The sequence below is a fragment of the Salmo salar genome, chromosome 06 (genome assembly GCF_965601325.2).
Source record: "Salmo salar chromosome 06, fSalSal1, whole genome shotgun sequence".
Classification (NCBI taxonomy): Eukaryota; Metazoa; Chordata; class Actinopteri; order Salmoniformes; family Salmonidae; genus Salmo; species Salmo salar.
In genome coordinates, this window is record NC_138296.1 from 64,978,439 (window position 1) to 65,006,249 (window position 27,811).

A 27,811-nucleotide genomic window follows, 5' to 3' on the forward strand; every position below is an offset into this window, starting at 1 on the left:
CTAAGGTCAGGGCGTGACACACACGATCATAATGAGGTTATCGCCATTCAGAGCTCAAGTTGAAATCATAAAGAAGCTTTATTATCGTATCACTAGAATATGAGCTATTCATCCAGTAGGTCCTCTGTGTTTCCCTGTAGTTACATATTACATAGTAATTTAGCAGACGCTCTTATCCAGAGCGACTTACAGTATTGAGTGCATACATTTGAATACTTTTTTCGTACTCATCTGTCTCTCTGTCTCTCTCTCTCTCTCGCGCCACCTTAACCCATAATAAGGCGGCTGATCCGTCTCTCATTAGGATTCATCCATTGACTGTAAATCCTCACCCACCTCTGTGATGTCTGGAGATATGAGTGGCATAAGATAATGTCGTTCATCCTTAACAGTTTCTGCTTGATACATTTTTTGTAGCTTAGCTAAATGAATCATTAGCAAAGCTAGCTTATTAATTCAGACCCGCAGCACTTGGGAGCGCCTTTTTTTTTTTAAGGAAAAGAAACCTCTTGGTAAATATTAATGTATTCTGGAACAATTTAAATTGTACAAACTGCATCAAAGCAATATTTTAATAAGGCTCTCCTAAAGAGCCATGGTGATTTGCGGTCTGATTATGTTAAACGCTACATTGGCAACTATAAAATATAGGTATTTTGCAAGAGGGCTCTGGTGATGGTGGGTATGAAAACCCATCAGGAATCAATCATGACACATTATCAAGACGGTCAGAAGATCCGCCAAGCCTCAACCAGGACTGGTGATCTCACCTGGAACAAATATGACTGTACCCACTGTCACCGTCAGTCGTATCTACCCAACAGATACGACTGATACATTACATCCATTACTTACACAGCTATTTATGATTGATTCCCGCTTCCCAGCTCCACTGGAAGAGGTGTGGGTATCATTGACACAAACTAGCTATGACAGCAAGAAGGGACGCGGGCGTGACGTCGCAAATGACTTTCAGGTGTGTCTAGGATGAAGGCTGCTGACACCAAATATCCTCTCGATAAAACCAAGCTTATCGAAAAGAGCACGAACACAAGGGGACTGGGCTCAGTTTGCACCACAAACACAGAGATAGTTTAGCCTTGTTCCTAACTGTGTTGTTTTCTCATAATGCTGGCCCAAAAATAGAACGACAGATTAAAGGCACAACGCACTCCAGCAATGCTGGGAATTATGATAGGATGACGAGGGTATTTCGGTCAGTGAAACACATTGTGCCGTTTTAAATAAATAAACAGTACACTCTGCAACTAACGCTTCTATAATCCATGGAGCTCAGTGTAGTCTCAGTGTAGTCTAGAATGTGACTGTTGCCATGGCAGGCCACAGGCCCCATTGTTGTCAAAGATTGTTTGGCTGTCTAGTGTCGGCTCTGCTCACAGTTGCATCAACCAATCAGTAAATGAGATCTCCACTACTGATGATGCTCCACCTATAGACTGAAGACTGATGCAGGACTCTGAGTCGATCTCTGCTGCTGGATATGGCGATGGGGAAATTATGTAAATGATCATGATGGAAGATAGGCATCTCATCAAGATAATCACAAGTGTCGATTAGAGGGCATGCTTCATTAGCTTGATTAAGTTTAGGCCAAATAAAAGCAATTAAAAGATTAATGTTGATTTTACGCAACACTGTCGTAATGGGATATTGGTTGACAACATGTGATGGTTGAAAACACACTCATTCTATTGGATAGAATAATGACATTCTAAAGGTTCCATCTATCTACCATTTCTCTCTGAAGGCTACTGCCTTCAGCACTCCAAGACTCCTCTTTCCATATCTAAAAGTACTGTACATTCATAATTGGGAAGTCGCATGTTGTTAAGAAGAGAAGGAGAAATGCTTAGCATACCACGCTTTATTAGTGTAGGTGTGAATGTGAAATCAAATAATATGTTTTGATATCTCTGTTGTTTTTGTGTACTTTCAACCGGGTTAGCAATTGAGAAATATCTGCCCACTGTGTTCGTTTGATTATTCAGACCCTCTCACCTTGCTTACTCATTTAACCACCAAAGATACTATCATTGCGTGAGCCATTAGGCCTTTACCTTCATCTATGACAGACACAACCAATATACATGAATGCAAACAACACACTGTAAGATGCTCCAGGACTGACAATTGAATAATACACTGAGTGTACAAAACATTAGGAACACCTGCTCTTTCCATGACATAGACTGACCAGGTGATTCTAGGCACTACAGAGGGTAGTGCGTACGGCCCACTGGTGCCAAGCGTTCTGCCATCCTGTACATATATACTAGGCGATGTCAGAGGAAAGCCCCCAAAAAATGTCTCTCTGTTCTCTCTGCTATCGCACGGCAAGCGGTACCGGAGCGCCAAGTCTAGGACCAAAAGGCTCCTTAACAGCTTCTACCCCCAAGCCATAAGACTGCTGAACAATTAATCAAATGGCCACCCGGACTATACACCCCCTTTGTTTTGTACACTGCTGCTACTCGCTGTTTATTATCTATGCATAGTTACTTTACCCCTACCTACATGTACAAATTACCTCAACTAACCTGTAGCCCAGCACATTGACTCAATACCGGTACCCCTGTATATAGCCTTGTTATTGTTATTTTATTGTATTACTTTAATTTTTGTATCTTTTTTGTATTTTTTATTTAATAAATATTTTCTTAACTCTATTTCTTGAATTGCATTGTTGGTTAAGGGCTTGTAACTAATAATTTCACGGTAAAGTCTACGCCTGTTGTATTCGGCGCATGTGACAAATACAATTTGATTTTATTTGAAATCTATGATTCCTTATTGATGTCAACTGTTAAATCCACCTCAGTGTAGATGAAGGGGAGGAGACAGGTTAAAGAAGGATTTTTAAGCCTTGAGACAATTGAGACATGGGTTGTGTTGGTGTGCAATTCAGAGGGTGAATGGGCAAGACAAAATATTTTTGTGCCGTTAAAAGGGGTATGGTAGTAGGTGCCAGGCGCATGGATTTGAGCGAGTCAAGAACTGCATCGCAGGTTTTTCATGCTCAACAGTTTCCCATGTGTATCAAGAATGGCCCACCACCCAAAGAACATCCTGCCAACTTGAAACAACTGTAGGAAGCAATGGAGTCAACATGGGCCAGCATCCCTGTAGGATTCTTTCGACACCTTGTAGAGTCCATGCCCGGACGAATTGAGGCTGTTCTGAGGGCAAACGGGGGTGCAACTCAATATTAGGAAGGTGTTCCTAGTGTTTTGTACACTCAGTGTATACCCGTTGCTTATTAGTATAAGCATTCATAAAATACATTATTCACATCATTTAAATGCCAATCATCTTATTGAGCATACAATGCAAATAGGAACCTGTAATTGAATGGGGAACATTCATCCCTGAAGTGAAAATGAGCAGCTGGATGATTGAAGACCAACAACAACATTTTACCATATACTGTATTGTACTGCATTGTATTCATACAATACTGTATGATGAGTCAAATCAGCTAGCATAGGATGCTATGCTGTGGTGTGTAACTGTTTGTATGTAAATTATAGACATTAACCACTAGATTGGAGTCTGGCAGCCATGGCTTTTGTTATGCACCTTTGGTGGAAACTTAATTTGACTAATGTTGGCAATTATTTTCTCAGTATAATGGGTCTGCTTTAGCAAGAGATATATAATGAAATAAAACCACAACTATCAAGTCTGGCATCATCATTTGTTAAACTGCATTAATCAAAAGCTGCCTTATTCAATTGAGGTAAAAGCTTTTCTATTCCCCGTTTGGACCCGAGCCCAATTCATGAGTGGTGTTTTCAAAGAGATGATGGATCGATGAATGACTATGAACCTGACTTGAACCCTCACATTTCCGGTGTGCACACAAAGCAAAAAACAGCCCCCACCTTGAGAGAAAATAACTCCTCATTAATACAATTACAAATACTGTTTGTGGCACACACTGTGGTATAGCATTTCTCTCATCACACATGCCATACACATACAGTGCCCATGCAGAAACAACTGCATATGAAAGCCATCCAAATGATGTATGCAGCATGTGTTCATTTCAAACGGAGCAGAGAGAATGGAACAGTCAAAGATGAATTGTGTGTGTTTGTGTGTGTGTATATGTGTGTGTACTGCATGTGTGTGTATGTGTGGGTGGGTGTGTGTATGTGTGTGTGTGTGTGTGTGTGTGTGTGTGTGTGTGTGTGTGTGTGTGTGTGTGTGTGTGTGTGTGTTGTGTGTGTGTGTGTGTGTGTGTGTGTGTGTGTGTGTGTGTGTGTGTACAGACGCCCCTGGTCCACAGTTCATTAAGTGGAAAAGGATAACTCAGAGAGATGATTCTCAGGGCATCTGCTCCTCTCACTGCTGTTTGGAGCTACATTACTTAAAGTCATGTTGGGTTTCAGATTGGTGGAATGAAATACATTTACTCTGAAGGTGTGTAGCACATTCCCCATTAAAACGTTAAAGTTAAATATGCAAAATAAGTAATTCTTAGCCAGCTCTTAAATTAAGAAATGTGATCTTTATATAGTAGCCTATAGCCACTAGCATAATGGAAGCAAATGGAGAGTAGAACTACAGAATGTTTCCCCTTCAATCACTACACACACACCACTCATAACCATCCCAACCTACACCAAAATGACAATACTGAGGAAAATGACCTTTGGAAAATTGTTATGAAATGGGTCTACTATCACTATAATAACATTTCTGACCTATACGTAATGGGACCGAGTTGTGTGGTAGCTAGGGTAAGGCTCCAGGGCCAGAGAAGCCTGGGGCTAGTATTGTCTAGCTACTTCCCCAATTCTCTCCCGTAGAGCAGGTGCAGGGGCTGCTGGGGGAAGAGAATGGGAACACCTCCAGCAGCCTGACAGCCCAACAGCACAAAACCCCCATGCAACCAAATTCATCCATCCATCCATACACCCGACTCCCTCCCTACAAGGACACAAATGAACGAGCAAGATCAAATGTGAGAGAGGGGAGTGGATATCTGCTGGGTAAGTGTATTGGGGAATGGGAAGCGGCTGCCGGATTGTGGGGTGGTGTTGGGGTGATGGTGGGGCTACGTGAGCCCCCACAGTGGAGCCTGGCCCTGGCAGCCAGCAGGTCAGAGCTGCTGCATTGGGAGGCAGGGGAGTGTGGTAGGACCATTTGCACCCCAGCCAAAGTGACAGGAGCCCAGGCTCATCAAACAAAGCCAACCGGCTGGAAATAACACAATGACAAACAATTCTGTTTGCTGCTTGAAGCGAACAGAGGAGCATTGGACTGTGCGGCCACTTTCAGGGCATCAGCACCCAAAAAATATAAACACATCATGTAAAGTGTTGGTCCCATGTTTCACAAGCTGAAATAAAAGATCCCAGAAATGTTCCATATGGACAAAAAAACATATTTCTCTCAAATGTTGTGCACAAATTTGTTCACAACCCTGTTAGTGAGCATTTCTCCTTTGCCAAAATCATTCATCCACCTGACAGGTGTGGCATATCTGTCATGGCTGTTATAAGGAGCGGACCAAGATGCAGCGTTTTCGTAGTTCCACATATTTATTAAAAGTGAAACTGAATGCAATACACTAATAACTTGAAAATACAAAACAATAAACCGTGACGCAGAGAGGACAACACACTACTCAAAAGACAATAACCCACAAACCACAATGAGAAAAACCCCTACTTAAATATGATCTTTAATCAGAGGCAAATGAGGATCAGCTGCCTCCAATTAGAGATCAACCCCAAACAATCCAACATAGAAATAGAAAACTAGAATTTAAACATAGAACTAGAAAACATAGATCAGCCCCAAAACACCCCCTGTCACGCCATGCCCTACTCTACTATAGAAAATGACATCTTACTAGGGTCAGGACGTGACAATATCAATAAGCTAATTAAACAGGATGATCATTACACAGGAGCACCTAGGGACAATAAAGCTCTGGACAAAAAAAAGTCACTGTAAAATGTGCCGTTTTGTCACACAACACAATGCCAGATTTTTTTGAGGGAGCGTGCAATTGGCATGCTGACTGCAGGAATGTCCACTAGAGCTGTTGCCAAAGACTTGAATGTTCTTTTCTCTACCAGAAGCTGCCGCCAACGTATTGTTTTAGAGAATTTGGCAGTACGTCCAACCGGCCTCACAACGTGTAACCAAGCCAGCCCACGACCTCCACATCTGCGCCCCAGCGCAGTCATGTGAAATCCATAGATTAGGACCTAATTAATTTTTTTTCAATTGACTGATTTCCTTATATGAACTGTAACTCAGTAAAATCATTGATCATAGAATCACTGCTCCGCTGATCCTCAACACTGGAGCCCCACAAGGGTGCGTTCTCAGCCCTCTCCTGTACTCCCTGTTCACCCATGACTGCGTGGCCATGCACGCCTCCAACTCAATCTTCAAGTTTGCAGACGACACTACAGTGGTAGGCTTGATTACCAACAACGACGAGACGGCCTACAGGGAGGAGGTGAGGGCCCTCGGAGTGTGGTGTCAGGAAAATAACCTCACACTCAACATCAACAAAACAGAGGAGATGATCGTGGACTTCAGGAAACAGCAGAGGGAGAACCCACCTATCCACATCAATGGGACAGAAGTGGAGAAGGTGGAAAGTTTTAAGTTCCTCGGCGTACACATCACAGACAAACTGAAATGGTCCACCCACACAGACAGCGTGGTGAAGAAGGCACAACAGTGGCTCTTCAACCTCAGGAGGCTAAAGAAATTTGGCTTGTCACCAAAAACACTCACAAACTTTAACAAATGCACAATCGAGAGCATCCTGTCGGGCTGTATCACCGCCTGGTACGGCAACTGCTCCGCCCACAACTGCATGGCTCTCCAGAGGGTAGTAAGGTCTGCACAACGCATCACCGGGGGCAAACTACCTGCCCTCCAGGACACCTACACCACCCGATGTCACAGGAAGGCCAAAAAGATCATAAAGGACAACAACCACCCGAGCCACTGCATGTTCACCCAGCTATCATCCAGAAGGCGAGGTCAGTAGAGGTGCATCAAAGCTGGGGCCGAGAGACTGAAAAACAGCTTCTATCTCAAGACCATCAGACTGTTAAACAGCCATCACTAACATTGAGTGGCTGCTGCCAACATACTGACTCAAATCTCTAGCCACTTTAATAATTAAAAATTGGATGTAATAAATGTATCACTAGTCACTTTAAACAATGCCACGTTATATAATGTTTACATACCCTACATTACTCATCTCATATATATATATACACTGTACTCTATACCATCTACTGCATCTTGCCTATGCCGTTCAGCCATCACTCATCCATATTTTTATATGTACATATTCTTATTCATTCCTTTACACTTGTGTGTATAAGGTAGTTGTGGTGAAATTGTTAGATTACTTGTTAGATATTACTGCATGCTCGGAACTTGAAGCACAAGCATTTCGCTACACTCGCATTAACATCTGCTAACCATGTGTATGTGACCAATACAATTTGATTTGATTTGAAATTGTTGCATGTTGCATTTATATTTTTGTCCAGTATAAATATCAGAAACAGTTTGTTTAGAGATATACAGGTAACTGACAAAATAAAGGAAACACTTGAGTAAATGAGGGATAAAAAGTATATTGAAAGCAGGTGCTTCCACACAGGTGTGGTTCCTGAGTTAATTAAGCAATTAACATCCCATCATGCTTAGGGTCATGTATAAAAATACCCAGTTGCTCATTATTTTGGCTACCATGGTTAGAAGAGATCTCAGTGACTTTGAAAGAGGGGTCTCAAAGGAGCATAGGGGGTTTAAAGGGTGTGTGTATGTGTCTCAGTCACCAGATCTCAACCCAATTGAACACTTATGGGAGATTCTGGAGTGGCATCTGAGACAGTGTTTTCCACCACCATCAATAAAACACCAAAGAATTGTGGAAGGATGGTGTCACATCCCTCCAATAGAGTTCCAGACACTTGTAGAATCTATGCCAAGGTGCACTGAAGCCCTATTAAGACACTTCATGTTAGTGTTTCCTTTATTTTGCCAGTTACCTGTAGATACTCATGACCTGTTTTCTGTGGATGAACAGGGTTCTTATTGTAAGCTGTAAAGAGGTGATATCAATTTATCTTACTCAAACAGTAGTGTTACAAGGGTGGTGCTGAATTCTAATGTCGTCCATTGAGCAATTCCAGTCCACACGCCAAGAGCCCTGTAATCTAAGTTAAGCCAGTGCTAATTCATTCATATTTATCAGAGCATGTGAGTTTAATTAATAGCTTCATGAATTTCACAAGAGGGTAAACATCTGGTAACAAATATCCTAGACTAATCCCAGATCTTTGGATGTGTCTGAGCAGCACACGTTTAGCTAAGGGTCTGCCGAGCCGAGCAGAGCCAAGCGCCAAACCTGATCAGACAGTCATGGACCGTCTTGCTTTGCTGTCTCTTTCATTTCCCATGTGTCCCCCCTTCGCCAGTATTCCACAATGCTTAAAGGAGTTTTTTTTCTTTAAAGTGACACAAAGACAGTCGTATAAAGAAACAATAATAATAGGGGGTGCTCTGACCAAGGCTGCTGGCTGGCCACTTTTTGGAGGGGAATAAAAAGCTGATCGCAGAGAGTGAACTGAGACAGCATGCAGCTCCTCCCCACAGGAAGGCAATTTACATTTCATTGGAATTCCAAATCCTGTGAATCCTCCAGCACCTCCTGGAACACTCCTGGACAGGCTTAGCAGACTGAGGTGTCATTATGCCAGAATGTGTGTGTGTGTGGTTACTGCGTGTGCGTGTGCGTGTGTGTGTGTGTGTGTGTGTGTGTGTGTGTGTGTGTGTGTGTGTGTGTGTGTGTGTGTGTGTGTGTGTGTGGTTACTGCGTGTGCGTGTGTGTGTGTGTGTGTGTGTGTGTGTGTGTGCGTGTGCGTGTGTGTGTGTGTGTGTGTGTGTGTGTGTGTGTGTGTGTGTGTGTGTGCGTGTGTGTGTGTGTGTGTACACACCTTCCAGACAAAGAGAAGAAGAAGACTGGCAATCAAAAACATTTTTTTTTACATTTTCCTGTTCCATCTGTCAGTTTCAATACTGTACCCTTATATTCAGGGGAGAGATGGAAAATGGAGACAATAACATTTGAATGGTTGCATCTTGGGCATGTGTGAGTCAAGTGACTAATAGTGACAAACAAATTGCAACAGATGTCTTTTCAGTAGATCCCCTTGTGCCATGAGAGCATGTGTTTACCATGTATCTCCTTTGCAGCTGGTTTGACCCCTCTAAAAAACTGTATGGGGATGCTATCATGAGAATGGCTCAGGGAGAAACATGTTATAACTATGTATGAGGACAGAGAGCTCTTTAACAGGCATCTAGCACACACAACTAATGCCCCATTCCATTAAGGAGGACGACATCTTACTCGTGCACAAGTCTCTTGAAAATCATGGGGCTGCCAAGCGCCTTATTCAGTTTCAGAACCTCCATAATTGTGTGTTTGTGTCTGAGATGGGCTGTATATATTTACCTGGCTTTTTCTAAAAGGCAAACACACGGCACCCGACAACGGGGGGGAGGGTGCCCCACCGACATATCCAAGTCCTTCACCATTGTGATGACATACACCTAATCAGATATTTAGGTGGTGGTGTTGACATTTCAGTCAGGGGGGAGGGAGACATGAGATAAGGAATGACTGATCCAGCTCGCCCATCTCTCATATGGGGCCATACGGCCATTATGTAAGAATCCATAGGAGAGCTCCATAGGAGGTAGAGAGGTGTAGATCTCACACACAGCCAGCTAGCACGGCGAGGAGGAATAGGCGCTCCCTCTCTTGTTCATGTCGGTCCACTCCCTTGACGGGAGGAGAGGCGAGACGAAGGGAGAGGAGGAGAGAGGGAGGCAGCCGGGTTCCACCACACCCCGCAGGAGGTTAATTGTTCCTCGGAATGAGGGGAATGGATGAGTGAAGGGAGGAGGAGAGAGGAAGGGTAGGATATATAGTAGTAAAACAATAGACAGGGAGAGGGAGACAGAGAGAGTAATGGAAACTGAACAAAGCTATCATACTGACGACAGGTTGTGTCTTCATGTGTCTTTGTTCGTTTGTGTAGCCAGCCGCAGCAGCAGCAACATCAGAGCCTTGAAACAAACAGCACAACAGCCAAGTATGGATAAAAAATACATTCTGTACAGGCCAACAACTGACAGGCGTTTTCAGGATTCTTATTTGTGTGGCAGTCTGCAGTAGGGCTGTGATGCCTACCCAAGCTTTACTCCTAAAGTGATGAAGAGAGTGAGGAGGATAGGGACATGGGGATGTATTCTGAGAAAGAAGAGGTACAATCATCTGACTGTGAGTTCTCCAAGAAAGGGATTAGGGATTCTCATTACTTTTGACTCGAATTTCAAGCTGTTCTATTGTTCATCCATTCTCATTTAAAAAAGATGTGGACAGCTGGCACGAGCTACTTCATGGTCAGCCATCTTGGTATACAGCGCAATATCAATGAGGACTGTTGAACTATTTAGACGTAACTGATGTAACTAAGAAAACAAACTAGGGTAATGGCCCCCGGTGAATCCAACAGTCTCTACTGCGCTGCTGTGTCTGTGACTCAGTGACTGTGTCAATAAGAAATTAGCAGCTGATCTTCTCCAAATGTCACACTGATTCTCATCCATAATCAGACCGACACGGCTAATTACAGAACATCAAAATAACAACACTAATCAATCTCCAAGGACAGAGGGTTGATGGTGAGAGTAGTTTCACTTCATTACTACTGGAGCTTGATCATACCAAGCTGTCATTACAGGAACATGGAGTCCCTGCCTATCTTTAGGAACCATTACAGTAACTACAAGGTACAGCTGATTTCTAGGAAGCTAAAAGCCCAAGCCCACCCACTGATAGTGTTTATCTCGGACTGGCAGTACATTTTACAGCAGCACAGAAAGGACCTCTTCCCTCACGAACCTGATCAACCGTTAAATGTAGTTAAATACTATTTATTATTCAACTCAGTGGGTGTGTTCCTTTTTAAAACGTAAGACATTTTTGATGGATAGTGGATATTGAAAAGCCTAACAGGGAGTAGTTTTGCCTCAGATCATTTCCACATGATACACCGCTGCCTCCGGAATTACTGTTTCTCATCATTAGCCGCTTCATTTCCAATGCCTGCTATATTCCACTCCCTGTTTGGGAATTACAGGGTGATTCTTTTCCATCCTTGAGTTTTAATGCAGAGGATCCACAGCTGAGCCACAATCCCATACCTTGTGTGTGCACAGTGACGCGGCTATGCTAATGAATGACACATCCATTTCATTGTTGGCAGTCTCTCATTTGCACAGACTATGGTAACTTTGGAAAACAGGCAAGAAGACTTAACAACAGAAATACATAGAATACCCACCTCCGAGTATGATTATTACAAGCCTCATTATAATACATAAAACATGGTCTTCCTTGTGCCCAATGTGTAGCTGGGAACAGACAGGTGAGCCCTCACTGACCCTGGGTTAGTTCCTACATGCTTATCAGAGCGGTTGAGACCCTTTTGGTTTCTGTCCTAGCTGCAATTAGATGTACAGGAGAGAGCAGGTCTGGGTTCAGGAGATCTCCTGGCTCAGCTGGCTCACTGATCTTTAACGGCTGTCATCCCCATGACAATACCTGCTCAGGTCCCCTCCAGAAATATGCTATTCCTGCTATTCTTGGCCACGAGGCAGCTAAGAGCATGGTCCTCAGACAGGCATTAGAGAGGCATCCCTGAGAGCCCCTGGCTAACGCAGTTAGTATTCACACAAAGGCTCTCCTAGACAAAAGCCTCAGATCGACCCGTGAAATAAGCAATCTCTCAGTGACCCCGCCCCTTGCTTCCCCTGCTTCTGACCCCCCGATGTCACGGTACTCTGATGAAGCCTGACATGACAGGAGGTGCGTGGAAACCCAACGGACACTCACCCTTGACCTTCGTCAACACAAGCACCCGCAACAGCTGGGGAAAATAAGGCAGAATCCTTTTAGTTTATTATTCTCTATTATAAGCTAATTCTAAACATATGCCAGGAGCAGGGAATCAAAGAGAGTTCTGAGACACGCCGCACCGGGGGAGAGCTCAGTGTCATTAAGCCTTTCATTAAATCTACAGAGACAAAAGCCCAGGCAATGATGAAAAGGGAGTGCTATACAACACAAAATATATACATAATTATTCGTAAGGCGGCACCGGGTGCAGGGAAAAAAAGAATAACTGAAAGACGCAGCTTGGTTTATTATGTCTCAGACTCCATTTCATGGAATGAATGACTCGGCTAGCTAACGGGAAAAAAATATGCGATTACACAACATCTTGGAATCTGTGTCGCAGCACAGAAGAGACCTGAAGAATAGCCTATTGCACTAGGATAAATGTGTGTTAGTGGAGGCTGCTGAGGGGAGGACAGCTCATAATAATGGCTGGAACGGCGCGAATGGAATGGCATGAAACCATGTGTTTGATACCATTCCACTCATTCCCCTCCAGCCAATACCACGAGCCCATCCTCCCCAATTAAGATGCCACCAACCATGGTTAAGAGTATGTATGTATGTATGTATGTAGGTTCATAAACAATAACCACAGCCTGGTTAAGACATCTTTTCTAAATGACACCAGACAGTGCCAACCTCCAGCACCGCCAAGGACCGCGCTGTATCAGAATCTCTCACAAACCCAATTTCCGACCGACGTCTCAATTAAATGCTACTGACACAGATCAGTAGACGGAACCAGCCAGACACACCAATGTCTATTTCTGAGTGACCTACTTCCGGAGAGTAAGAAGCTATCAAATAAGAAAATATCATCAGACAGACATCAAATTAACATGAGCATGATGCAAATATTTGGGCTGTCTGCGCTTACAGCCATGATTATTATCCCCAGGACTCTCACAATGGGTATGGCAACTGTCATGACTAGTAATATTCATCCACGCTGTCCATACTGTAGATGCAAACCCTTTCCCTGTGTCTATGATCAGCGAATGAGGGGGACTTCACACCAATTTATTCGAATGTTGGCCAGTGTCTCCTGGGGATTGAGATGACTGATGAAGGACACTGCGTTTGAGGGCAGAGGCAGAACACTGTAAAATACATAGACATGTGTAAAATAGGAAGGATGAAATTAAGACTTTCATTGTTCATCCCTCTCAAATTGCTATTTTACCAATCCATTCCCCACACAGACAATGGCGATATTGTCATATTCTCACTTCAATTAGAATATCCCAAATTATTTTTCTAAAGGTTAAATTTGATGTGTTCAATTCCCCTCTTCGGGAACACAGGCTGGAAGTGATCTTTAAATAAGGCATAAGCAGTCCCATTTAAATGGGTCTCTGTAACTCTCCTCCTCACTTCTCTCCAGTAGGCCCCCAGTGTTCAGACCAGACCTGTCTTACAGAGAATGTGCTAAGGTAGATTTAGGAGCGAGATATGAACAGCTGAAAGAGGTTTAATTTATTTTGTGTCCGTTTGGTTTTGTTGTTTGTTCATGCATTCCCGCGCAATCGTTCTCTGAAACAGTAGCCGCAGGGGTTGTCTTTACAATGTTCTGTCCACTTGAGGATAGAGAATTGTATTTATGGTGAAGGTCATTCATTCAGGGATAGTGATACATGCAGCCGAGTCAAGGCAGCTTTAGAAATGATATCTATTATTATGATATAGTTGAACCGTATGAAATGCTATGCATACTGTGCACTACACATTATCATAGCTTTTATAGGTTCATGTATTATTCAATTTTAGAAACTGTGGTGCAAAATGATCAAACAGGCTCACAGAATAACAACTACATATGCCCTGTTGCTACAGAATGTAGGGTGTCCAATACAAAACGCATCTTTTGAGCGATGGGGAAAATAATATGTTAATTGGGTAATCCTCTAAGAAAACCAACGGTCCAAAACTCATGTATCATAATACGTTCAAAAGTTATTGGAGTTTTTATTCTTGTAGGATGGCCAGAAATAGGGTGACTAAATCAATGGTGGCCAGAGGGAGAAAAAAAGTGGCCAAATATCAGGAAGAGTACATTGCATCAGCTAGGCTGGATTCTGTGCAAGAATTAAGGCTTACTTTCCTGTTGAACTAGTCATCTTTCGTCTCAAATCTGCAGGACAAAAAAAATAATATAGCGGTAACATGGACATCGATTTGGAGACGTGACATATAGTATTTAGTAGACTTGTGCACAAGAAAGACTTTTCATATTAATTCGAAATTCCTGTTCTTTTTTTGAGGATTTGTCACAAAAACAACTGTCTGTGAAATGTCAATGGGGCACTGAGTGTGTGTAGCAAGCTTTTTCTTTTCAAAGCCATTTACATGTCATGCTAATTTACCTTTTTGCGACCCGTGGAAACAACTTTTGAGACGACGACAACAAAATGTAAAATCTGAAGTTGTTACGAGAAACCTTCCCCTCTAATGTATGTCAACAGAGCTCAGTGCTTATTATCGTATGATTTAGGCCAAGAAATCCAACTTTTGTGATGTAAAAGAAAGAGAAAGACCCCAAATGAACAATTTAGAATGTGAATTATATTATTTGTCTTGGTAAAATATATTTTATAACATAAGAAAGTGACATTTCATCACCAAAGCGTGTGGACACCCTATAGAATCGCACACCAATGCAAAGCTATGCAACAAACAGGGGGTACAGTAGATCAGATGTAATAATGCACATGGATTGTAGCTTCCGTCAATGTAATTGTCTGCATCATTTCTAATCCCCTATATATTTTATTGTAAATATATATTTTTGTTTTTATATATATTCTTTGTTTTGATTAAAGTAATTTGATGGTGTCTTGGGTCAGTGAGTGAGAAAAAAGTGCAATTTTCTTCAGAGCAATTAGCAATAAAGATTGACCTTTGGAATAAGCCCTGATGTTACAAAAGAACAGACAGTGAACTAATTGCTATTTGTGTAATGGTGCTGAGAGAGAGGGAGAGAGAGAGAGAGAGACAGACAGAGAGAGAGAGAGACAGAGAGAGCGAGAGACAGAGAGCGAGAGAGAGAGAGAGAGAGAGATAGATAGAGAGAGAGAGAGAGAGAGAGAGAGAGAGAGAGAGAGAGAGAGAGATAGATAGAGAGAGAGAGAGAGAGAGAGAGAGAGAGAGAGAGAGCAGAATTAGGCCGATACCCGCTAATTATCAAAATCCAGAAAAGAGCCGTTAAATTCTACAACCACCTTAAAGGAAGCGATTCCCAAACCTTCCACAACAAAGACATCACCTACAGAGAAATGAACCTGGAGAAGAGCCCCCTAAGCAAGCTGGTCCTGGGGCTCTGTTCACAAACACAAACAGACCCCCACCGAGCCTCAAGACACTAACACAATTAGACCCAACCAAATCATTAGAAAACAGAAAGATAATTACTTGACACATTGGAAAGAATTTACAAAAAAATAGAGCAAACTAGAATGCTATTGACTATGTACAGACTCAGTGAGCATGCGTAGCCTTGCTATTGAGAAAGGCCGCCAAAGGCAGACCTGGCTCTCAATAGAGCTATGTGCACACAGCCCACAAAATGAGGTGGAAACTGAGCTGTACTTCCTCATACATTTGGCACTTCCTGCCAAATGTATGACCATATTAGAGACATATATTTCCCTCAGATTACACAGACCCACAAAGAATTTGAAAACAAATCCAATTTTGATAAACTCCCATACATATTGGGTGAAATACCAGCATGCCGTCATAGCAGAAAGATTTGTGACTTGTTGCCACAAGAAAAGGGCAACCAGTGAAGAACATATACATCCTATATTTATGTTGATTTATTTTCCCTTTTGTACTTTAACTATTTACACATCACTACAACACTGTATATAGACATAAAATGACATGTAAACATATGTTTGCCATGCCAATAAAGCCCCTTAAATTGAGATTGAATTGAGAGAGAGAGAGAGAGAGAGAGAGAGAGAGAGAGAGAGAGAGAAAGAAAGAAAGAAAGAAAGAAAGAAAGAAAGAAAGAAAGAAAGAAGGAAAGAAAAATAAAAAGAGAGAAAGAGAGAGGGAGAGAGAACGAGAGAGAGAGAGAGAGAGAGAGAAAAAAATATGACGCAGTAAAAATGAAGCCATTGTTATCTTCTGATCAACAGCAACACAGTCCTCTATCTCTCTTTTCCTGACACACCCTTACTCGGATCCACATACTGCTTGATACATCAAGTCATCAAGCTACAGTAGCATGGATACTGCAGATACTCTTTCATTATTATCTCCAGCACAGTTTGGCGATAATGACCAACATAAGGCACCAATGAGGTGTGACAAACTATCGGCTTCACAGTGTTTGATGAGGTTGACTGTTGTAGTGAACCTTGTGTAAGTGTTCCTACTAGTGGCTGTCATTGCTCATCTGTGACGGAGAGAGTGTGCACATTCAGTAAGAAGGAACAGTCTGTTCTAAATCATGTCTGAGCTTGCAGGTTACCTGTGTCCCTGACTCCGCCATCTAACTACAGAACTCTCTCTCATTATGTCTGAATTATCCCCCTTGGTTCGTCTGTTACTGCTCTACTTGTTGACCTTCAAATGGAAGGGTCATCATAATTCAAGAGCTCTGATTGTAAATTCTAAAAGCTTGTGATTAATTATGTTTGTACTACACAGCATCGCATGGCTTATGATTTTCACCCTCTCGTGAGCTTAAAAGGTCAGGTGCTTTTAATTAGATTTGAATATCTGATATGTCCCTTCAGTGTTCAGGTCACCGCCATCAGACAGATATCAATACAAAGGAATTAAAGATGGTGTCTCTGGATTGCCGTGATGTTTATTTAGTCCATAAGATGTCATAAGAACACATTTTCGAAGCAAACTATTGAAGGCTGCTATGGTACCAAGAGACTGATAAAGCCTGTTGACACTTCACATAGCTTTAGGCAGTACTGATCTCATATCACCATGCCAAATTCCAAATCGTTTTTTGATCCTCATGGCACTATTGGACAGGTTACTGCGTATGCTTTTTGCAGTTTTCTTCCGGAGATTATAAAAGACGGTTCAGGGATGAAACCTGTTTTTCTCCCAGCATGCAACGTCTAAGAGCACTTTTACCTCAGAGCCCTATCACTGCTTTTAGCAAGTCATTGGCCTTGAAGCTGGATACTCGACCCAGTCACTCAATGACTGGTTGAAGACGAAGTGTCTGTTTTAGGCTGGGTAGATATTTAACGCATCAGACATCAGACTAGAACATTGCAAACATATCAACAACGATAACCATACAGGCTATGTATTCTCCCAACAGAAGCACCCTACTTTAAATGCTCCCCCACCATCCACGAAGGTCCCAGACCCGTAAGTGGAGTGATGTATTGTGGGATGCTGCAGCGCTATTCGCCCCATCTTGGCTGGGAGTGAAGCCTGTAGGCCTGTTCCTGCTCTGCATTATCTCTACCGAGACGGCAATCTCCTGGTCCCTGCCTGTGCTGTGATGCCGTTGGATATGACTAGTTTCTTCCCACCTGACCTGCTGGTCAAGCCCTGCCAATCACGGCACTTTGGACAAATCACCCCTTTCCCTGCCGGCACCACACCACACTGATCAGCACATTTATCTCTCTACCCTCTCTCACCCAGATGATGGCTCCTTCTCTCAGGTGAATGAGAAAAGTATTATGTTTCTGATTGTCCCTGCATCCATTACACACTGGCACATCATTTTTCATTAGGGTGACCACTTGCAGACAGCTGACAATAGTCTATTTCTATTCCATGCAGGGATCTGTATCATATGTGTCATATCTACAGTTCTATCTATGTCTTTTCTACAGTCATATGAATCCATGTGAGTGCGTCACAGACAGGGAATAATATGAATTGACTGTACAACCATAGGCATTAAAAGAGAGAGTGTGGCATTTTGAGTCTGTCTGTCTGTATGTTTGTTTCCACTGACTGACATTGCTGATGACACATTCCCTCACAGATGGAGCAGTGGGACAAACACACTGGCCTCCTGCCGAGAAATGATTGATGGGAGAAACTTCTTGCTTGTTGAAAGGGAATTTTAACTCAAGTAAATCCCCTGGATTATAGCAAAACAATGTACTGGCAAAATTACAGTTTAATGTCAATTTTCTTTGACACAAAAATTCAAGTATTCACTTTTGTCGCATGACTGAAATGTGAACATTGATTGAGGGGAAGTTTGTGCGGTTTATTTCTTAATACTAATTCATATACAGTGCCTTGCAAAAGTATTCATCCCCCTTGGTGTTTTTCCTATTTTGTTGCATTACAACCTGTAATTTAAATTGATTTTTATTTTGGATTTCATGTAATGGACATACACAAAATAGTCCAAATTGGTGAAGTAAAATGAAAGAAATAACTGAAAGTGGTGCGTGCATATGTATTCATCCCCTTTGCTATGAAGACAATAAATAAGATCTGGTGCAACCAATTACCTTCAGAAGTCACATAATTAGTTAAAGTCCACCTGTGTGCAATCTAAGTGTCACATGATCTCAGTATATATACACCTGTTCTGAAAGGCCCCGGAGTCTGCAACACCACTAAACACGGGGCACCACCAAGCAAGCGGCACCATGAAGACCAAGGAGCTCTCCAAACAGGTCAGGGACAAAGTTGTGGAGAAGTACAGATCAGGGTTGAGTTATAAAAAAATATCAGAAACTTTGAATATCCCACGGAGCACCATTAAATCCATTATTAAAAAATGGAAAGAATATGGCACAACAACAAACCTGCCAAGAGAAGGCCGCCCACCAAAACTCACACACCAGGCAAGGAGGGCATTAATCAGAGAGGCAACAAAGAGACCAAAGATAACCCTGAAGGAGCAGCAAAGCTCCAAAGCGGAGATTGGAGCATCTGTCCATAGGACCACTTTAAGCTGTACACTCCACAGAGCTGGGCATTACGGAAGAGTGGCCAGAAAAAAAGCCATTGCTTAAAGAAAAAAAATAAGCAAACATGTTTGGTGTTTGCCAAAAGGCATGTGGGAGAGTCCCCAAGCATATGGAAGAAGGTACTCTGGTCAGATGAGACTAAAATGTAGCTTTTTGGCCATTAAGGAAAACGCTATGTCTGACGCAAACCCAATACCTCTCATCACCCCGAGAAGAACATCCCCACAGTGAAACATGGTGGTGGCAGCATCACGCTGTGGGGATGTTTTTCAATGGCAGGGACTGGGAAACTGGTCAGAATTGAAGAAATGATGGATGGCGCTAAATACAGGGAAATTCTTGAGGGAAACCTGTTTGTCTTCCAGAGATTTGAGACTGGGACAAAGCTTCACCTTCCAGCAGGACAATGACCCTAAGCATACTGCTAAAGCAACACTCGAGTGGTTAAGAGGAAACATTTAAATGTCTTGGACTGGCCTAGTCAAAGCCCAGACCTCAATCCAATTAAGAATCTTTGGTATGACTTAAAGATTGCTGTACACCAGCAGAACCCATCCAACTTGAAGGAGCTGGAGCAGATTTGCCTTGAAGAATGGGCAAAAATCTCAGGGGCTAGATGTGCCAAGCTTATAGAGACATACCCGAAGAGAATTGCAGCTATAATTTCTGCAAAAGCTGGCTCTACAAAGTATTGACTTTGGAGTGGAATAGTTATGCACACTCAAGTTTTCAGTTTATTTGTCTTATTTCTTGTTTGGTTCACAATAAAAAACTATTTTGCATCTTCAAAGTGGTAGGCATGTTGTTGTGTAAATCAAATGATACAAACCCCTAACAAATCAATTTTAATTCCAGGTTGTAAGGTAACAAAATAGGAAAAATGCCTAGTGGGGTGAATACTTTCGCAAGCCACTGTATAGTATGGCATATTGGCTGGTGGCAGAGGCGGGGTGGAGAATGAAGCATTTACATACAGCCAAGTCAATGGCAAAGAATCTACAAGCCTCTCCAAGCACCCTCATGGTCGGAGCACTGCATTAGTGTCATTCTAATCTGAATAGCACACTGGAGGGGGGACTTTTATTGTCATCTTTAATGACACTGAGAGCACTCTGCAGACTTCAGCATTCATCAGGGAGGCATCTTGAGCATGCCTTGCCTTTTGCTCTGCATTTAGTCTGGTTATTAACTTTGTGGCCAGTTCCCAGTCTGTCTTCTAACGCATTGATCTGGTTATGGTCAATACAATCAACACATTCTGACATCTTCACGTCTGCTATGCCTTTGTGTACGTACATGCTAGATTGGTCCAAATATATTTCCGAATGTTTCACCAAATTGAATCAATGAGTCTCAGTGATATCAAGGAGTGGATCAAGTTAATTTGAGCTCAATCAAGTGACGTCCATGTCGTTGGTTTGGCCTTTAATCACCCAGGAGAAGACATGTTTGTTAAATGGTTTGTGGTTTGTTAAATTACTCTGACACTGAGTTGTGAACTCTTTAACAGCAGCACATTAAACCCTGACAGGGCCATGACGGCATCCCCACTATAAACAGCTCAATAAGAGGCAGGCTTCGGGTACTTTTAATAACTTATTCAGCCCAGGCCAGATCGATTCAAATAATAGGAAAGCCAATATATAGATATAACCCTTAAAAGGCTATAAAACCCTGTGTATACAGCCAAGTTATCGTTACTCATTGTGTATTTATTATGACTTTTATTATTACGTGTAATTACTTTTCTATTATTTCTCTATTTCCGTTCTCTCTGCATTGTTGGGAAGGGTCCGCAAGTAAGCATTTCACTGCTAGTCTCTTGAAATAGACTCGGGTTCTATCAAGGGTCTATGAGACAGAAACATGGCTCATAAAAACCTAATACATAGTAACCACTGGTACGTGTGCTGGAAATTGGAGTGCTCGGACTGCTCCAGAGGGTTCAGTTAAACAACTGGATATTTTAAGTTGGGTGATTCAGGGTCAGTGCACTGCCAAAGGGTATAACATGAGTAATTACCTATCTAGGATTAAAGCAAACAGTTCAGGTGATAGGCCTGCATTACTTCACCTGTAACTATTAACAACATTTTCTAAATTCACTTTATTTTATAACAACATAGTTCTCTTATGTTTTGTGAGAAGTTCACAAAGTTAGTAAGGGATGTAGGCTACTCTATGGGAGCGTCCGGGATTCATGTAGCGTCTGGAGTTCTAGTGTCCAGCTCCCCTGTCAAGCTCCTCCGGCCAGCCTATTCCTAAACTAGACGGCTCTCAGAGTCTGTGATAGGTGGTGATGGGAAATAATAGCCTTATTGAGCTAGCACAAGCACTGTAACTCATTTGTTCTGAGGGCCTGGTGCTGACAGGCCAGCCTTGTCCCTCCTCTCCAGTGAAATTGACTATAAATCACTATCCCTCCCAGACCTGACACTTTATCAGAATACCAGCATTTTCCTGTATATGAAGACTATGAAGAGTGTGCAGACAGGAAGTAGGCCAGTTGCATGCTTTTAAAGTTGCTCCAAGGAAAAAGACACAGATAACCTGCCAATGTAAGGATTTACTGAGGCTCTGCCATGCCACTTACAACCATAGCAATATTTCATAGGGCTGCAAATATATCAACATCATGACATAGCACAATAGGAACTTCTTACAAACAGTAAAAAGGTATCATTAATTCAACTGAACTGGGAAGACATCGGTGCCAAATCTATCATGCATTCTCCATTTAACCTTTGCTTTGATTTTAACCTCGAACCATTGCTTAGTACTGTGCATAATGTAGCCAGCAATATTGTCCAGGCCTTAAGGCTAAAATACAGAGGTCATGATCAGTGTTGATATGGAGAATGTTGGCACACAATATTTGGCATGAATCCCATACTAAGATGTCAGAAAGCTCCATTTCAATGGAGTTATTTGTTTATGCAGATGTCAGGTTGTTCCAGCCTGGATTAGATTCCTGGCTGACAGGAGACGTTATGCGTTTTTGGGCCAGGTGGGCCAGGTGTATCTGTCTGTCCAAGATTGGGAGGGACGTTTGTGAGCAGCTCTTATTGCATCAGCTCTCATCCTCCTCTCTGCCAGACTGTGACTATTTGCCTAGAAGCTAGAAGGCTGTCTGCTGCCATGGCTGTGACACAGTTTTATTTACTGTGCCTGGGCTCAGGTTGAGGCTCAGACTGGAGCTCCATGGCTCTCTACGCCCACTCTACCCACTCTCCCATGCTCTACCCTGTCACTTCTTGTCAGTGCCAACAGTCCTCTGCCAATGGCCTCCACATTCAATTCCCAGAATATCTCTGGGCATGCCAATGGAATTGGTGAACAGGCCAAAGAGTTTGCCGCTTTTAACCCATTCACATATTCAAGCACAAACACAATCCAGAAGGGAGCGCTCTTAAGAGTGCCCAGTTTGCAGTTTGAGACATTTGACATGAATGTAAAAGAAACATGGTGACACTTTCTCTCTACAGGCCCAAACCCGATCTACAAAAAATACTGTTGTTGTTTATTCTCTCTCAAGTCATGTACTATTTCAATGTCAATCCCTCTCCTGATAAACTATTGGCTTTCTCCTAGACAAGTCCCCCTTAGCGGAGTGATTGAGCGAGTTGAGACCTGTAAGGAGGATTGCGCCACGTAATGAAAAGAATACGCAGGGATTCGTCCCATTTATTTATCTTAATTTGTTTCTGTGTGTGATCTTCCTGCCTTGGCGGGTCTCAATGGATTCTCTCCTGGTTAAACACATTACACCTACATTAATAAATCATGAGGCGCCCCAACGTGAGCCAAATAAATCACACCAACTAACACACTATCACTTTACTGTTACTAATTAAAGTACCTGAAAAGAACCACCATGTAGAACATGCAGTGGAATCACACTCAGAACTACAAAGCCACAGATGCCCTTTTCGTCAGTCAGGCAAAACGATGAGGAGCGATGAGTTGATGCCTCAGTGCCTCTTCTCCCTAGGAAAAAAAAGTGACAAGGCCACTCGTGGGAACTGATGCTGGTGAATTGTGAAGGAAGCCAATGAACATTCTCTCTTTAAGAGATTTATTTCAGGCAAGTTAGAAGACATACAAAAATCAGTGCTGAAATGCAGCAGGGAGAACTCACTGACAAAAAGGCAATGTACTATGTAGATATACCGGGACTGAGTTTGTCAAAGTGTATATAGCCCCAAACCCATGTCATTTTCCAGCTGTTAATGACATTGACTGTTAATAAAACTATAATGCAACAGATGCCATTCCCTGATGCCTTTCAAACGTGCTAAGATATCTCTGAGGTGAAACTGTCAAATCCTCCAAAGGCAATTGAGGAGGAAGGAAGCCATTTTGGCACAGGCTAGAGGAGAGTAAAGACTGTGAGACTAAGTGAGAGCTCCATCTGTTGCCATAGATCCCAGATAAGATTAAACAGTAACGACAGAGCAACAAGGAAGCACGATCGACTAAGAAATGTACAGACATTTCAAAGAGACTTCCTCAAAGATAAACACAATCCAAATGCTGTGACAAAATACCTACACATGTTCTCTTTCCTTTCTATGTGGATATATACTGAACTACAACTACCTTACCGGCAAATTAGCTTGACCAATAACACTATAATCATCCTTATCATTGGTGATACAACAATGGCATGTAATGTGGCCACATTTGTGACCAAGAGCTACAGCAATATAATCTTCACATCTCTACTTGACTCATGTCCACAGCTCTGATATTATCTGGTCATGAGAAGCGCTCAGTGGTCAACATAAAGGGATTAGTATTTTCAGTTTCATTTTCCAATTGAAAACGTAATAGATAAAAGCACTTGATGAAATGTCATAATCAAGTTACACGGCTGGTTTGCCTTTTAATTGGGTACAATATTAAACATTTTGACATTTTAATTACATCTCAAATCTTCTCATACATACATGAACAGATGACAGATTATGGAATAAATTCCCAGTTGAAATGAGAAAGTTTGACCAAGGGGGACCAAAGAGATTGAGAGGGAGAGAGAGAGGGACTGAGAGGTGGAGGGAGAGAGAGAAGACACATTTGCATCTATATTGCGGTATTACTGTATTTCTTTGAACCAGGGGTGAAAGTAGATGTATTTGTTTCCCTGTGCGGGACCTCGTACATGAACTTTTTGTATGGGCCAAATCATAGAATTACATATAGAATCGCTATTTATTTAATAGGATCTCTTGTGGGCCTAGTAGTAAAGATGCATCTTAACTTAACTCAAATGTATTACCTTTTACTGTGGAATAAACACAACCAGTCATGATCTTTCATCTGATTGTCAAATAATCAAAAGGCTCATGTACTGTAGGCTACCTCCCCACGTTTGTCTACCCACAAATTAATTCCAGCAGCCAAACAGTGTTCTATGCACCCCCCATTTGATTAATAAAAATAAACATCTGTTAAAGAGCCAAAAAGTGTAAGGACATTTGGCGAATGTCATTATGCCTACACTTGTACACATTATGCATGAATGGATGCATCTACAGCTCTCAGTCTCGGCCAGTTATCTCTGCCTTGGAAAAATGTCAGCGTTCTCGTCAAACCACACCGTATTTTCAAGGCCTTCAGAAAGTATTCACACCTCTTGACTTTTTCAACATTTTATTGTGTTACAGCCTGAATTTTGTATTGATTAAATTACATATAGTCCTTCCTAACTCGGTTGACGGAGAGGAAGGAAACCTCTCAGGGATTTCACCATGAGGCCAATGGTGACTTTAAAACAGTTTAATGGCTGTAAAAACTCAGGATAGATCAACAACATTGTAGTTACTCCACAATACTAACCTAAATGACAGAGTGAAAAGAAGGAAGCCAGTACATAATACAAATATTCCAAAACATATATTCTGTTTGCAACAAGTCACTAAAGTAATACTGTGGCAAAGCAATTCACTTTTTGTACTGAATACAAAGTGTTATGTTTGGGTCAAATCCAATACAACTCACTAAGTACCACTCTCTATATTTTCAATCATGGTGGTGGCTTCATCATGTTATGGGTATGCTTGTTGCAGTTAAGGACTGGGGATTTTTTCAGGAAAAAAATGTGTGCAATGGGGCTAAGCACAGGCAAGCAAAATCCAAGACCTTGAAGAATTTTGAGAATAATAATGGGCAAATGTTGCACAATCTAGGAGTGGAAAGCTCTTAAGAGACTTACCCAGAAAGACTCACAACTATCTCTTTCAGAAACAGCGAAGTAATGTGTAACCCGTGATTAAATGGCACGCGAAAAAGACCATTAAAGACATATTATCCATGGCCTCTGTTCTCTGGCAGGTAATAATAAAAGGCTCTCCAGCTCTGTAGAGCTCTCAGCAGGTCACATTACCTTGGAGAGGTCCCCCACTTCCAGGTAGAAACAGATGATGAAGATGTTCCAGGTCACCCAGAGAACCAGCCACACTGCATACTATGGGAGAGGAGAGAGAGCGAGAGAGGAGGGGGAGAGAAGAAGCACACACCACTGAACAAACAGTATCACAGTATTAGAACACCACAAGCAATGTCAAGCTCAGAATAACACGCCAAAAACAAATGCATATTTTGATTCTCCTTAGTATCTGGGTTTCCACAGCCAGAATCATAGTGTTTCTTTGTAATTAATTATCTGCTGGGTATGTCTTCACACAGAATCTGCCTCCACACATCTGAATCATGCCAGAGCCAAACATTTAGTACCTCTTCTCGGTATTGAACGTGTGTGTTGTGTGTTGTGTGTGTGTGTGTGTGTGTGTGTGTGTGTGTGTGTGTGTGTGTGTGTGTGTGTGTGTGTGTGTGTGTGTGTGTGTGTGTGTGTGTGTGTGTGTGTGAGGGAGGGAGGGAGGGAGGGAGGGAGGGAGGGAGGGAGGGAGGGAGGGAGGGAGGGAGGGAGGGAGGGAGGGAGGGCTGAGGCTTAGAGGCTCCTTAGAGATAGGGATGGAGGCTTATCAAAGCGGTTTGAAATGTGTCAAAATGAAACAACTCAATGTCCAATTGGCACTGAAGAACACAAAACATGATGTTACAGTTCAGTATGTCCACATTTAGGTACTGTACTGTCCAAATGTCTGAAAGGACACTCACAAGAAAGCTGAGGGCAAAATGAGTTTGACACCCCTGATCTAAGACACGGCGCATCTATCGACATATCATGTACTTTTTTTCGAAGCAAGCTATTTTGAAGCATGGGAAATCATTATCACAACACATGTTTTTTCCCCCGATTAAAATGTGAGAAGCGACTTTCTGGGAGAAGAAGAACTGTGAAGTCTGATAAGCAGAACAGAGATCTTCAGATAAAAGGATGCTTATCTGATTCTATTTTAAAGCAGACAGGTGATCCAGAATAAAATACTGGGCCACTGGAAATGGGAACTCAATTGCATTACATGTAGGAACCTCATCCAAATATACAGTGGTGGAAAAAGTACCCGATTGTCATACTTGAGTAAAAGTATAGACACCTTAGTAGAAAGTTACTCAAGTAAAAGTAAAAGTTACCCAGTAAAACACTACTTGAGTAAAAGTCTAAAAGTATTTGGTTCTAAATATACTTAAGTATCAAAAGTAAATGTAATTGATCAAATATACTTAAGTATAAATAATTTCAAATTCCATATATTAAGAAAAGCAGACGACACCATTTTCATGTTTTTAAAACGTATGGATAGCCTGTGGCACACTCCAACACTCAGACATAATTTACAAATGTGTGTTTGGTGAGTCCGCCAGATCAGAGGTGCGTGAATTGTATGATTTTCCTGTCCTGCTATGCATTCAACATTTAACGAGTTCTTTTGGGTGTCAAGGAAACCGTACAGTGTAAAAAGTACATTATTTTCTTTAGGAATGTAGTGAAGTTAAAGTTAAAGTTGTCAAAATATAAATAGTAAAGTAAAGTACAGATACCACAAAAAACAACTTAAGTAGTACTTCAAAGTATTAATACTTAAGCACTTTATGCCACCGCAAATATATGTATCCACTTATCTGTTAAATGCATATGATCGAGGACAAATATCACTACAGGAGCCATAGCTGACACTAGTGGGGCGTCAGGTAGCCTAGTGGTTAGAGTGTTGGATCAGTAACTGAAAGGTTGCTAGATTGAATCCCTGCGCTGACAAGGTAAAAATCTGTCGTTCTGCCACTGAACAAGGCAGTTAACCCACTGTTCCTAGGCCGTCATTGTAAATAAGAATTTGTTCTTAACTGTTTTGCCTAATTAAGAAAATGTGTACTTTATGACAGCACAGTAAGAAAGATCTGATCAAATATTTTTGCAGATATCATGCAGGTTTCTGTGATACAGTGAAAAGCATCATAATCATCATGAATGTATAACCTGATGGATCAAGGAGGTATGGAGATATGCAATATTATGGATAGAGCACTGTAGCTAAAGAGGAACACTTACAGAAAGGGATACAGTATGGCAGTGTTTCCCAAACTAGGGGTCGTGACCCCATATGGGGTCACCTGATTTGAAAATGGGGTCGCAAGATAAAATTTCCTCTTCATAGAACCGGGGTTAAGTCATTAACCTCCGGTAGCTGCTAGATGCGGTTTCTTCCTACAAACGTGGTACTATCTTTTGAATGGTTTAAGCTACAAAATATTATGACCCCATCACTGAAAAGACAAGGCTTCTGTTTCCCACTGCAATACCCACAAGCCATGCAGGACTCATTAGAACAGACTGGACAAGACCAGGCACTAAATCAGACTGGGGGGAAATAACATACTCAATGATGATCTTTTCTTCACAGAAAATCATACAAAATTATTGTCGGATGATCTTCTGAAC

At 42.0% G+C, this 27,811-nt stretch overlaps 1 protein-coding gene across 3 annotated transcripts in view; it reads right to left on the reverse strand.

Moving 5' to 3' along the window:
* The window catches only part of nkain2 (sodium/potassium transporting ATPase interacting 2), a 185,419-nt gene that overhangs the window by 56,503 nt on the left and 101,105 nt on the right, over nt 1-27,811 (reverse strand). For all 3 annotated transcript variants that reach the window (XM_014205110.3, XM_014205111.3, XM_014205112.3), the window contains exon 3: nt 25,355-25,435. In XM_014205110.3, the coding sequence (XP_014060585.1) occupies nt 25,355-25,435 (81 nt within the window). The remainder of the gene's footprint in view (nt 1-25,354; nt 25,436-27,811) is intronic.